This window comes from Andrographis paniculata, unplaced genomic scaffold (assembly GCF_009805555.1).
Source record: "Andrographis paniculata isolate CXL003 unplaced genomic scaffold, ASM980555v1 Contig9END, whole genome shotgun sequence".
Classification (NCBI taxonomy): Eukaryota; Viridiplantae; Streptophyta; class Magnoliopsida; order Lamiales; family Acanthaceae; genus Andrographis; species Andrographis paniculata.
Genome location: NW_026137639.1, coordinates 1,854,477 through 1,867,108, shown reverse-complemented (window position 1 = coordinate 1,867,108; position 12,632 = coordinate 1,854,477). Strand labels below are relative to the sequence as shown.

The 12,632-nt window shown below is 29.9% G+C and overlaps 1 protein-coding gene and 1 long non-coding RNA gene across 2 annotated transcripts; one reads left to right on the top strand and one right to left on the bottom strand.

Annotated features, from left to right (window-relative positions):
* The first annotated feature begins 1,196 nt into the window (after window positions 1-1,196).
* On the top strand, window positions 1,197-1,836 carry LOC127244258 (uncharacterized). Its single transcript, XR_007837123.1, has 2 exons — window positions 1,197-1,322; window positions 1,442-1,836. It is a non-coding gene; the product is annotated as an uncharacterized LOC127244258 (long non-coding RNA).
* Window positions 1,837-2,863: 1,027 nt separating this feature from the next.
* Window positions 2,864-4,930, bottom strand: LOC127244254 (probable glucuronoxylan glucuronosyltransferase IRX7). The gene is made up of 3 exons (XM_051264713.1): window positions 4,178-4,930; window positions 3,849-4,099; window positions 2,864-3,780 (listed from the first exon to the last, which is right to left on the bottom strand). The coding sequence occupies exons 1-3, from the start codon at window positions 4,784-4,786 to the stop codon at window positions 3,315-3,317; spliced, it is 1,326 nt and encodes a 441-aa protein (XP_051120670.1). The 5' UTR covers window positions 4,787-4,930; the 3' UTR covers window positions 2,864-3,314.
* Between the last annotated feature and the right edge of the window lie 7,702 nt (window positions 4,931-12,632).

Genomic DNA, 12,632 nt, shown 5'->3' with positions numbered 1-12,632 from the left:
TTAAATAAAAAATTCAAATCAATTTCAAACGACAATTAAATTACAAATGTTTGTTTGAGAATTTAAATTTTGGATCTGAATTTTGAATAATTGTTTGATGTAATAATATAAATATATATCAATGTAATGTATTGTTGGACATAGATCCAAAAACACTTAAATATAAAGGAGACTCGAAGATAAAAAGCGACCGGACCCCCAAGTCGCGGAGCTGCCCAACCCCAAGGGAGCTTCAGGCTGCAGAGCTGCTAAGCAGCAATGAAGCCCCCGTCTGTGGAGTCGCTTAGGAACAATGGAGCCCCAATCTGTGAAGACCGTTCAACAGCAATTGAGCCTCAGTCTGTGGAGGCTGCCCAACATCAATGGAGCTTCAAGTCGTGGAAACGACAGTTTGACCCAATCTTAATTCCCAAAGGCATGGAACATGGTTCAAGCCCATGTTGAGCAATTGAAGGAAATGGACGAGGAGTTACGGAGTTTGAAAAAGTAACTACAACACTCTCCTTAGAATTTACGGATAGTTGCTTATATTAGGATAAATATGACAAAACAAAACACAATGTACACGACAAGAAAAATCTCACATTTTATCCTTAAACTTCATCATTTTATTTCAATAGTTTATCCATAGATTTTAGGAGTTTTATCAAATTATGTCCTATTTTATATTGTTTTTTTGTTAATTTAAGTTTAGTTTCATGTTAATTTATAATTCCAGTAGATTTTAGCTTGAATCCATCGAAATTATCCGTCTAGACTCGAAGCCGTGCATGCTCCATTGCCGGAGCCGCCCCCAATCCGACGACTGATAGGCTCTTTGGAGTACTTTCGGAACCCATTGACAGGGTCATGAACATGGCCTAGAACATAACTACGTTGGAAACAAGGTCATGAACATGACCTATGACTTAGAATATGACTGCATTGGGAACATAGTCATAAATATGGGTAGTAATATGGCTGTGTTTAGAACACGAGTATAAACACAGGCAGAAACACGATTGTGTTCAGAAGTACAGGGTAATCAACACCGCCGTGTTGACTGTTTGAGACGCCCAGTCATCTTTCCCAGTCATCCAACATTACCGTGTTCAGTCCATTCCCAGTCATCTTGAATATGGTACAAAATGTTTTGTTTGCTCAATAGTATATATATACACATATATGCAAAGCTGTAGCCCAACATTCATACATACATCTCTCTCTAATCTCTATATATATTTATATCGCGGATGGACCTGAACCTTTCTCTCTCTCTCTCTCTATATATATATATATATAAATAAGGGCACAGAAGAAGAAGAAGCACTGAGGCAGCTAAGGTAGGTAGCTGGTTAAGCCCCAAGTCGATGCTTTTATCTGCATTTGCACCTGCACCTTCATCTTTCTCCTTCTGCTCTCTTTCTCTCTCTCTCTCTCTATATATATATATATATATTAGTAAGGGAATCGAAAGAGGTGCAGATGCAATTGCAGGCGAAACCTACTTGGGAATTATTATTGTTCTTCTTCTTCTTCATCTCTCTCTCTCTAAAAAGGGTGAGATGATCCATGAGGTTAGAAACTTAACTAAAGTAATTGAATTTCCAGTGGGTTTTCAAAGAAATATCACACACACACAGGAGAAACAATTCTATGAATTCTCTCTCAAGGCTCTCTCTCTCTCTCTATGTGAAATTCTATGAATTCTCTCTCAAGGTACTCTCTCTCTCTCTCTAAAATTCCATCAATTCTCTCCCAAGGTACTCTCTATCTCTCTCTAAAACTTACTTCGATACTTATCTGCAAAAATAAATCACCATGACTCCAATTAGATATCACCGTTTGGTTGGTTAATTTCACGGCCAGTTGTCACTGCGTTTTCAACTTTTTTTTTTTTTTTTCAAAATACTACATCACTTAAAATTTGTTCAAAAATTTTCATTTCTAACAAATTAATTTATATTAATAGGAAATAAAAATTTATATTTTTTTATTTATTTGTATTATAATATAAAATTTTACTTTTTATAAAATAATATTCATATTATATATATTTTATTAAAATAATTAATATACATTTTATTTTTTTAATCATATATATTACATTATAAATAAAATATTAATTAAATATATTAATCTTAATTCAATTTCCAACTCAATAATTTATCAGATAACCAAATACACAGTTAAGCTCTCTCCATGTAAACATTTTTACCATGTTTTTCTACTGTATATTTACAGCTTTATATATATATATATATATATATATAATTTGGGTAAATTAATTATGCTATTACATGGCGACATGATTAATGATTAATTATGTAATGAGAGTGTGTTTTTTTTTTTATATTTTTTTTTAAAAAGTATTTTAGATATATATATTATACTATTATCCTTTTACTTCTATTTTTGTTAATTCTGACAAAAAATATTAGTATTATTTTTTAATTTACTATAAAATTATTCTAAAGAATACAAAAAATTATTTATTTTCAATATAATATTTGTGTAGTCATTGTCCATTTAATTTGTATGACAATTTATTCTAGACTAGAAAGTTTTTATATTTTTTTTTGTACATACAAAAATAATCAAATGTTTGTTTCAAATAAAAAACAGATTTAAAATAAATTGAAATTAAAAATAAATAGTAAGAAAAAATAAAACAAATAAACATAGTAATTTTCCCTTCCGGAGCCGCAGAGCTGGTTCGTCAATAAAGGGAACCCGAGAAGTGGGGTGCGGATTCACCCGGGTTTAATAAGGAACGGACAGCGTAATCTTTGCGCGTCTTTGTCGATTGGTCGTTCTATTTATTTTAGCTAGTCTTCTGCCGTATTGTTTGTTTACTTGATCTTATTAAGATGGGCCCAAGGATGTTGAAAAAACTGTGAGAAATTGCTACATATTATGGGCCCTCTAATTATGGGCCGCGCTTTATTAATCTAGGCTCGGCCCAACGTAAGGAACAAAGTATGGGCCCACATTATTATTCCTTCAGTATAAATATATAGATATATATATATATTTAATACAATATATTCATCTATTCATTTCTACTGTTTCGAGGTTTTTTTTTTTTTTTTTTTTTTCAAATATTCATCTATTGTTTTTTTCGAGTATTTTCTTTCTGTACAACATTGTCCTCACCAAAACTGGCAAAACGAACCGATAGATACACACCACGTCAGAGGTGCAAGCCGTGATTAGTCTGACCCACGAAGCAGCCAAATGCAGAATATTTGTCAGCGAGCGGTTTTTAAATAAACCCCAGATGTCCCCATCTGTTGCCACGTCATCCAATAACAAGCCGCCACGTGCCTCACACGTCACGAATCAGATATACTTAACCTCTTGTGGGACCGGTCGAGTTTCCCGGATAACGCCTCCATAACCTGCCACGTGGCATCTCCCTCCAAAATTGGCACATTATACAGTAGGGCCTTCCTAACCGCTGGGTCCCACAACCTCCTCTGTATAGTGCTGAGATTAGTCTCCGCCACGTGTTGCAGGATCGCCCCCAGCTTGTCCACGTCCTCCTCCGCCACGGTCACCGATATCTCCGGCCAGGGCACGGCGGCCGAAAACGGCAGCTGGATGCCGTCGGCTATGATCACCGGGACGCAACCCAACGCCGCCGATTCCACCAGCCGGGGGCTCCACGGCGCCCACCCTAACGGACACAGACAAAACGTTGACCGTACAATTTCCGACTGGTATCCGGCAAATCTTTCCCGCCGTAAATGGAATCTCCGGTCGGTGCTGTATCTCCGCCATATCTCCGTCCGCACTCGCCTGGAAGGTTATTAACATGTCAGGGGTAATTACGTCATTTCGTAAGACAGTAGAGGAATAAGTCTCACTTGCTGTAGAAGCGACCGCTGACGTTCTTCGGGTGAAGTTCCATTTTGCCCCTGAAGAACGCGAAAATGTCACGGCGGCCGGTGATCGGAGATTTCAGCAGAGTGTCACGCACGCTTTCCGGCGACACGTAGGGCGGCACCACCACGTGCTCCACCTCCTGGCATGGATGCCTGTGCTTCACACCAAACGTCTGCAAAATTACCGAATTCCTCAAAACCTCAGGCACTCCGTCGTCAATCGCCACATCCTCCTGCAAATCACCAAACTCTAACCCTAATTAAATCCTTAATTCATAAGATCACGAAATCGACGCTAGTGCAGTAATTACCAAGGTGTGAAAGCAGGAGCCGAAATCGTGGGAGGCGACGAAGACATGATCAGCGCCGCGGCTGCGATTCCAGAATGGGAACTGAGAGGAGACGAGGTCGACGGCGGAGGAGATAAGGGCGCGGGCGTGGCCGATGGCGGGGAATCCATTAGCGGTGCTGAAGTTGCAGGCGACGTAAACGGGGACGAAGAAGAAGTCAGCCTGCCATGGATCGGTCGTCGTCAACTCTTTGCTGGCCATTAAACCCCTGTGAATGGCGACCTCGGAAGCGAAGAGATGGGTTGTGCACCTCTGGTTGGACAGCCAATCGGCGTTGTACTTGGCGGGTAATTCGTAGACATAAATCTTCATCCCCATGAACAACGACCCTGAATTGTTATTACCGTTGGGATTGTGGGGAGATTGTTTGTGTTCGATTAGGGCACGGGAGGGTTTGGGGAAGAAGGGCGAGGATGGAGGGTTGTTAGTGCGGTGGGTGATGAGGAAGGAGGAGAAGAAGTAGAAGGAGATTGAGAACCAGAGAATCCATTTGAAGTGCCTGTAGCAGAATCCACCTCCACCTCCTCCACCTTTGTTTCTTGCTCCATGAAGATGCAGAAACCGTCTCATGATTGCCTCCTCCACCAAGAACAAGCATAAGCATAAGCATGTCTGGGTGGAAGAAGAAGAAGAAGAAGAAGAAGAAGCAGTTGGGATGGGGCTGTCTGAATAATTAGAGAGAGAGAGAGAGAGGGTTTAATTGGAGTGATGAAGAAGAAATTACAGTGGGTGGATGGTTGGAACTTCCTTATTGCTTCAGTAACACTTGAAATTGAAATGGGATTTGTGGAAGTGGTGGTCAAGTGCAGATTTTTTGTGTATTCTTTGACGTGAAGGAAAGAGTCAGAAATGAGAATCGGGCTTTACAAGTTTGTTTGTTTGACAGAGAGACAGAGAGAGAGAGAGAGCAACCGATCCATGAGTAAGAAAGAGAGAGACAGACAGATATTCCAAGTACATTACATCACCTTCACAAATTGTCAACTCAAGTCTTATCTGATGAATGATAAAATAAATACTCCCTTCTCGCGTCATAAATATGTGCGCATTTGTCTGTACATGATCTTAAAAAATAAAAAGTAAAATACTGTTTCGTCCCACAAAATTAGTTTTTTTTTTTTTTTTTTTTTTTCCTAATGTCATCAAATTTATTTATTTTACATATAATATACTCTCTTCGTTCTATTCTAATACTCGACATTAAAAATATTATTATATTTATATAATTTGTTACACAAATATCATTTTAATAGTATTACAAGATACTAATAAAAATACTTTTGTCATTTTCTTTTAATTTATATTACCTTTTCATATAATAATTAATATTCAAAAATTAAGAAATAATACTATTTTATTGGTTAATAAAAATGTAATAATTTTTTGAGATTTTTATTCTTCGATTTTATATAAAATAATTGTATGTATAATAATATATTATTTGTAATCGATCATCATGATTACGATGAAAGGCAATCGAGAGTGGAAACGCATTAATATCATTGTCTTTAGCGTGCAATATACCATATATTTTTTAAAATGACATAGAAACCTGCAATACATCATATATTAATTGCACAAAAAGAGCACATATAAATACGGAGTAAACATATATATGGAATTACAGTAAATAACACAAAATTATAATCCTACACATCTTGAAATTAACGTATAACCAAAATTTTTAGACTAACATAGAAAATAGCAACAATAGCATACAATATAGAGTAACAAATCAAAAATAAATTTTTCAAAAGTAATATCATGTAATCATTTGGTTTTCTTTACTGGATCAATAATATCAAAATTATCTCTTATTATAAACACATTGATCACAACCTTATTTTCTATAGTCACATTAGCTTCGTTACATTATTGGTTTCTAAAGTTTTCCTTAAGTTTTGGACATTTATTTATAAAATAATTTCGGTCTCCACAATTATAGCACTTCATATTTTTAGTCTTATACTTAGACTTTCTTTTCTCTTTGCCCTTATTTTTTGATTTTTCATTAACTTGTACTCCCTCCGTCCCAAACAAGGTGCAACATTTACTTTTGGCACGAGTTTTTAAGTGGGTAGTATTAAGTAGGATAATTTAGAAATGAGGTGATGTGAGGGAGATAGAAATATATATTTTTTTATTTTTTTATTTGGATGATGTGAGGGGATAAAGTGTGAGATAGAGATTAAGTATAGTTAATTATTTCCTATTTTGAAAATATTGTAAGGTGTTTGGGACATACCAAAGAGAAAATGTTGCAGGATGTTTGGGACGGATGGAGTATAATTTAATTCATTACTTTGTAATTCATTCATGAATATTTTAAAAGCTATACTCCCTCCATCCGAAATAAATAGTAACATTTGATTTGGGCACGAAATTTTAGGTGGATTAATATTAAATATGATAATTTAAAAATTAGATGATGTGATGGAGAGATAAGTGTATATAGTTATTAAAGTGATATGATGTCCAATTCCAATACGGTTCTAATACCACTATTGAGATTTTGGATCGATTGAATTGCCAATTTATAAACAGAAAATTCTTACAAAAAAATTAATGGATTACAATTTAACAAATACAATATAGAATCAGAATATAAGAAAATCAAAGAATAAAAAAAAAAGATGATCAACCGAACAAATAGGCTCAGATCACAGCCATTGCTTCGCCAACTTCACGTCGTCCATACGAGGCAATACTACAAACGTAGAAATAGGTGGTTTCACATGCACGAAGCAACGGACGAACAAACACACAAAAGGATGGACCAGAACTAAAGTAATATTTTCGAAGAAAATATATATATAATAAAGATTAGTATAGAAACTGATAAAGTTTGATTTGAATTTGAATTTGAATTTGAATTTGTATCTAAATATAAAATTTGATTTGAATTTGAATTTGTATATAAATATATATATATATATATATATATACACATAGTAGTTGCCGATTTCTAATTCCAATCGTTAACCAAACAGAGCCCAAAATACAACACAAAACAATCCAACAATGGACAACTTGCAAATAAATAAAATAATTAAAAAAAGAGAATAGTCTTGATTGTTCATAATTAGCATTGGATTTATAATAGAAAGAACAATCTAATAAATACGACACAGAACAATCCAACAATGGACAACTTGCAACAAAACTACGTCATAGTCTTAATCACATAATTAAATTTTATATAAATTTAAATATATAAAAAATAAATTCTTATAATATAGAAAATAGAACACGAAAATACAAGTGATCACCGCCAAAATTCTATCGTTTCGTTCTATTTTAGTTGTTTAATTTTTTAGATTCTTAATTAGAAAATAAGTTAAAAATATATAAGTAAAAATAATTATAAATTAAAAAATAATAATAATAATTAATTTATTAATAAAATATGCAAGAAAAAATATTCTTTTTAATTTATATAAAAGTCAGAATCTTCTACTGTTAGTGTAAAAATATTTTAAAAGTAAGGCAAATCAAAATAATACATATGACCGGACATAGAGAGAATTGTTCTTTTAAACATAAAATTGTATTAATAAATAATAAATGTTAAGGGTATGTTTCTTTATATCGGTTTGAAAAAAAATTGGTTTGAGTTTGGTATTAAAATAATGTATGATGCGATGTTTTGTAAAAAAAAATATATATTTTTTTCGATTCATGCAACTAACAGTACTGTTTTATTATTTGGGTCTATTTCAACTAAAGTATTAATTTCTTAGTGAAAGTTATTACACACTAATACTAAAATACATTTTAATTTTTATATAAATTATAAATATATCATTATACATATAATTATTTTATATATAAGATAAATAAAAATATCAAAATCATCTTACAGCCTTTTACTGACTAATAAATATATTATTAATTTTTAATTTATTACTACAAAAGTATTAATTTTTTAAAGTATTACTTCCTTGTCGCACATTGCATGTATTGATTACTGTAGATACGTCTACAGGAATTTAGGATAAATATAATTAATAAATAATTAAAAATGTATTAGTGAAAATAATTATTTTATAATATAAAATTATAAATTAAAATTAATATAATTGTTTAATTTAATTAAAATTAAAAAATTTAAAATAAAATTAAAATACGTAATCATTCTCAAAAAATAAATAGAAACGGCCGGCCACGTGGAGGTGGGACGGATGGAGGGCTTTTATAGCTACAACTATATGTACACGGTTTTAAATTGGGCCTTAAATGGGCTGTGTAAATATAAATTGGTGATAATTAAATCTGGGCTTTAACTGGGCCATTTAATGATATGTTTTGGCCCAATATACTTTCAGTTTCTTACCTCCATTCTTTAATAATGTTTATTTTCCAAATTAATGTTTTTGTTTTGTCTTTTTTGGTTAATAATGATAAATTGATAATAATGATGTAGGTTGAGCAGAGACATGGCACGTGTTTTGCATTGCATCACAATATGACAGTTGTCTGCGTGTAGTGGGCACGTGCGTCACTTATCCTGTCATGCTAATGCAACTGCCTAACCCGTGTTTGCATGTATTTAAAGGCAAAATTGTCCATAACTCCCTCCCTTGTGCCTTTGAAATTCAGCGTAAATTCTCTCTCTATTTTAAAAATTGTGTCACGTTCCCTTATACTTTAAAAAATGTTGTATGAAATCACTTTGTGGTTTCGAAACACAGCATAAATCTTCATTTTACTTTAAAAAATTGCATAACGTTCACTTATACTTTAAAAAATATTGCATAAAACCCCCTGCCATGCAAAACATATAGATAGGAAATCATCTTCTTATCACACGATGAAAGTTTCATGGTGGTGGGGTTTCATGCAACATTTTTTAAAATATAAGGGTGTACCATGAAATTTTTAAAGTATAGGGAAATTTTATGCTGAATTTTGAAACCACGTGGGAGTTATAAGCAATTTTACCATTTAAAAAAAAAAAGGTCTGTTCATCGAGGATAAAAAAAAAAAAGAAGTAAGTTTGGTTTACTTGTATTTCTTGTTGGAACTATATGGCTATGTTTACTTGTGATATTTTATATCTGATTTTATTATTTTAATTTTAATTTTTTTTTAAATAAATTATCAAATCAAACACTTATATTTTATTTATTTTATTTTATTAAAATTTAATTATATATTCAAAATATCACGTCAATACGTATTTATATCATATTAAATATTTATTTCAATTCAAAATTTACTATTCAAAACCAAAATAAAAAGCCATAATCTTACTAGTAAACATCCCTGTACTCTTTAACTTTATTTCTTTCAAATACTAATTTTCAAATACTATATTTTTATATATTCAAAGTTTTCTTTTCAATCTTTAAAGAAATCATTGTTATATACTACATTCATTTGGAATTAGTTCACCTATTATTTTTGTATGTGTTGATTGAGTATATATATTTTATATTTAGATTATATTATATAAATGATATTTTTTTAAAAAAAAATGGCTTCGTTCACGCAGTGTTTTTTAATTGAAATAATTTTCTTTTTTTGTAGTATGGAAAATTGTATCAGATATTATCTTAAGTTGAATATTTGACGTTTTGAATTTTTTAATGATTTTTTGATTTTATTTTATAACGAGTATATTAAATTTTTGTATAAAATATTGTATTTATTATTATTATTATTATTTGAAATCGCAATTGAAAAATAGTGTAGAAAGAATAGAGTGGGATATTTATGTGTGTTTGTTTGAGGGTTTGGATTTGAATAGTATAAATTTTCAATTTGAATAGTCGTATGATGCGATATAAATAAGTGATTTAAAATAAAATGTTAATTTAATTATTTGCATAAATAATATTTTGATGCGATATTTTAAAATAAAAAATAATATATTTTTATTAAATATTATGCAAGATAAATATAATTAATTTCAATTTGAAATTACAAAAGAACAAAGTAAGAAGGGAGATTATTATATTTTTCTTTTATTTATTTGATAACATGAGAATCTGCCATCGTTACTCGACAAAAAAAATCACACTAGGCGAACCATATGTGACAGATAAAACCTGAAAGCGGCCGAATTTAATAATGGAGATATTTGTTTACTATAAATTAAGTTATAACATAATATTTTATTATAAATGGATTTAAAACACTTTACAAATATTATTTAAAATAAAATATATTTAATAGAAATATTATTTTAAATAATAAAATTATAAGTAATACAAATAAATATAAAATGTTGAATCGGTAGGCAAAGCAAGCTAAAGGAGTCATGTTAGAAGGCTAGATAGTGGCCTTAGGTATTTATCTATAATTAACATAAATAAATTTATAAAAACATTGTTTGGTATGTTTTTCTATTTAAGTTTGCATTGTGTGTTTGTTTATTTTAAGTCCCAAATTTTTATTATTTAGACTACGTTTTTTTCAAAAAAAAAATATATATTTTTTCACTTAATTTTATCATATATTATTTTAATATAAGATTTAAATTAAATTTTTTCAAATCTCATCAAAAGAAACACATTATTTTGATGTTATTCTTTGTTTTTTTTTTTTTTTAAAAAAAAAATTATATTTATATTATATTTTTCTTAGAAACCATTCAAATTGAAAAAAAAACATTATTTCAAATTTATATAAATATATCTGTTTATTTTTAAAAAAATATATATAGACATAAGAGATTACAAATGTTATCTTTAAAATTTTTGAAATGAAATGAAAAGAGAGAGAACACATATTAGGCAAACAAATTGACCTGTTTGTTCTTTGCAAAATTATTATATTAAATATTTATTTAATTTAATTATTATATGAAATTTGGTGTTTTAATTTAATTTTTATTTAAATAATATTTTTATATGAATTTTTATGAAAAAAAATAGTATATTTTTATTAAAAATTATATAAAGTAAATAGTGTTAATTTCAATTAAAAAAAAACAAATATAAATTGGAAATCATTTGAAATTTGAAGGTACATTGTTAGGCAACATTTTATTTAATTTCAACAAAACGACCTAATAATGTGACGTAAATAAGAAATTTAAAATAATATACAAATTATTGTAATATTAGTATATGATTAACTAATAAAAATATTAATTATTTATATCGCTAATCATTATTTTATATATTATGCAAATATAATATTATTTGGATATAAGTATTTTGGATATAGGATATATGTATTCATGTGTGTGCCTTGGTGATATATATATATATATGTATAGTGATAGGATAGTATGGTCGCCGTGTTTGAGTACGTGTGATGATTGTGTGCACAGTGTGTGTTCGTTTGGCGGAAATCTCCCAAATTATACTATTTATCAATATTTTTTTCTCTTAAAAAATTAAATCAAATACCTATTTTTTATTTTTATATTAATTTTACATTCAAAATATCATATTAATAACTATTTATATCACATCGTACAATTATTACAATTCATTTTTTTTACTATTTAAATCCTAACTCAAAATCCAAACCTCAAACAAAAACATGTAAGTATTAGCATAGATAACGGTTGATCTGGTTAAGTTAGCATGTCGCAGATTTGATCGGATCAGCATATGCTATAAGGATGAACAACATATATTTATACATATCTTAGCATATTTATAATGCAACATATATTATATTATAATTTAGCCTATGTTATATATATATATATATATATTCTGATCAACTGATTCCGTCAAATAAGTCCCATACAAATTTGGTTGGATCATCAAAGGATGTGCAGTTTGTGAATTGAATTTATTGGCCATATGGTTGAGTATATTTAATCACAGTTTATTGATATTAATTTATTGAAATACGAAACCATTTTTTTTTATTTATTTATAAGATTTCAAAATCGAGCATAGAACTTGAGCACTAGAGTTTGAGATGAACAATTAGCAATATTTATTATATAATATATATATATATTAAAATGATAATAGATCCGGGTAGTTCTAAGATTAAATTCGCGACCCGACTTATTTATTTGAGTATTGAATCGGATATCAATAATGTATTTTATACCATATTCGGGTTCAAATCGAATCCTAAATTTAAAGATGATCCAACTTAAGTCCATATTTTACACCATTAATATAATAATAATTAATGATATTCAAAGAAAAAAATAGTTTCTATCATTATAATTATTTTTATTTTTAAGTTTGGTTTTATTTACTATAATGTTTTTATTATAATTTTTTGGAATACATGCATGAATTTTTATGTACTTGGGATTGGTGTTTGAGATCTTGTCCAAGTTATGGTTAAATTTTTAACACATTGCATATGTATTTTGGGCATGTAGATTTTAATCGAATATGTTTTAGGTCGGATTCGGTATATTTTTTAAATATTATTCGGATCTTGAATCTAATAATATGTATTCTAGTTGTACCACGGCTAGCTATACTCGATT

What these genes read in the sequence shown, in the direction of transcription:
- LOC127244254 (XM_051264713.1), bottom strand. Translation starts at nt 4,786, where the DNA reads ATGAGACGGTTTCTGCATCTTCATGGAGCAAGAAACAAAGGTGGAGGA. An exon ending in GCTCCTGCTTTCACACCTTG is followed by an intron (nt 4,100 to 4,177) that starts GTAATTACTGCA and finishes GGTGATTTGCAG; the next exon opens with GAGGATGTGGCGATTGACGA. An exon ending in AGCGGTCGCTTCTACAGCAA is followed by an intron (nt 3,781 to 3,848) that starts GTGAGACTTATT and finishes ATAACCTTCCAG; the next exon opens with GCGAGTGCGGACGGAGATAT.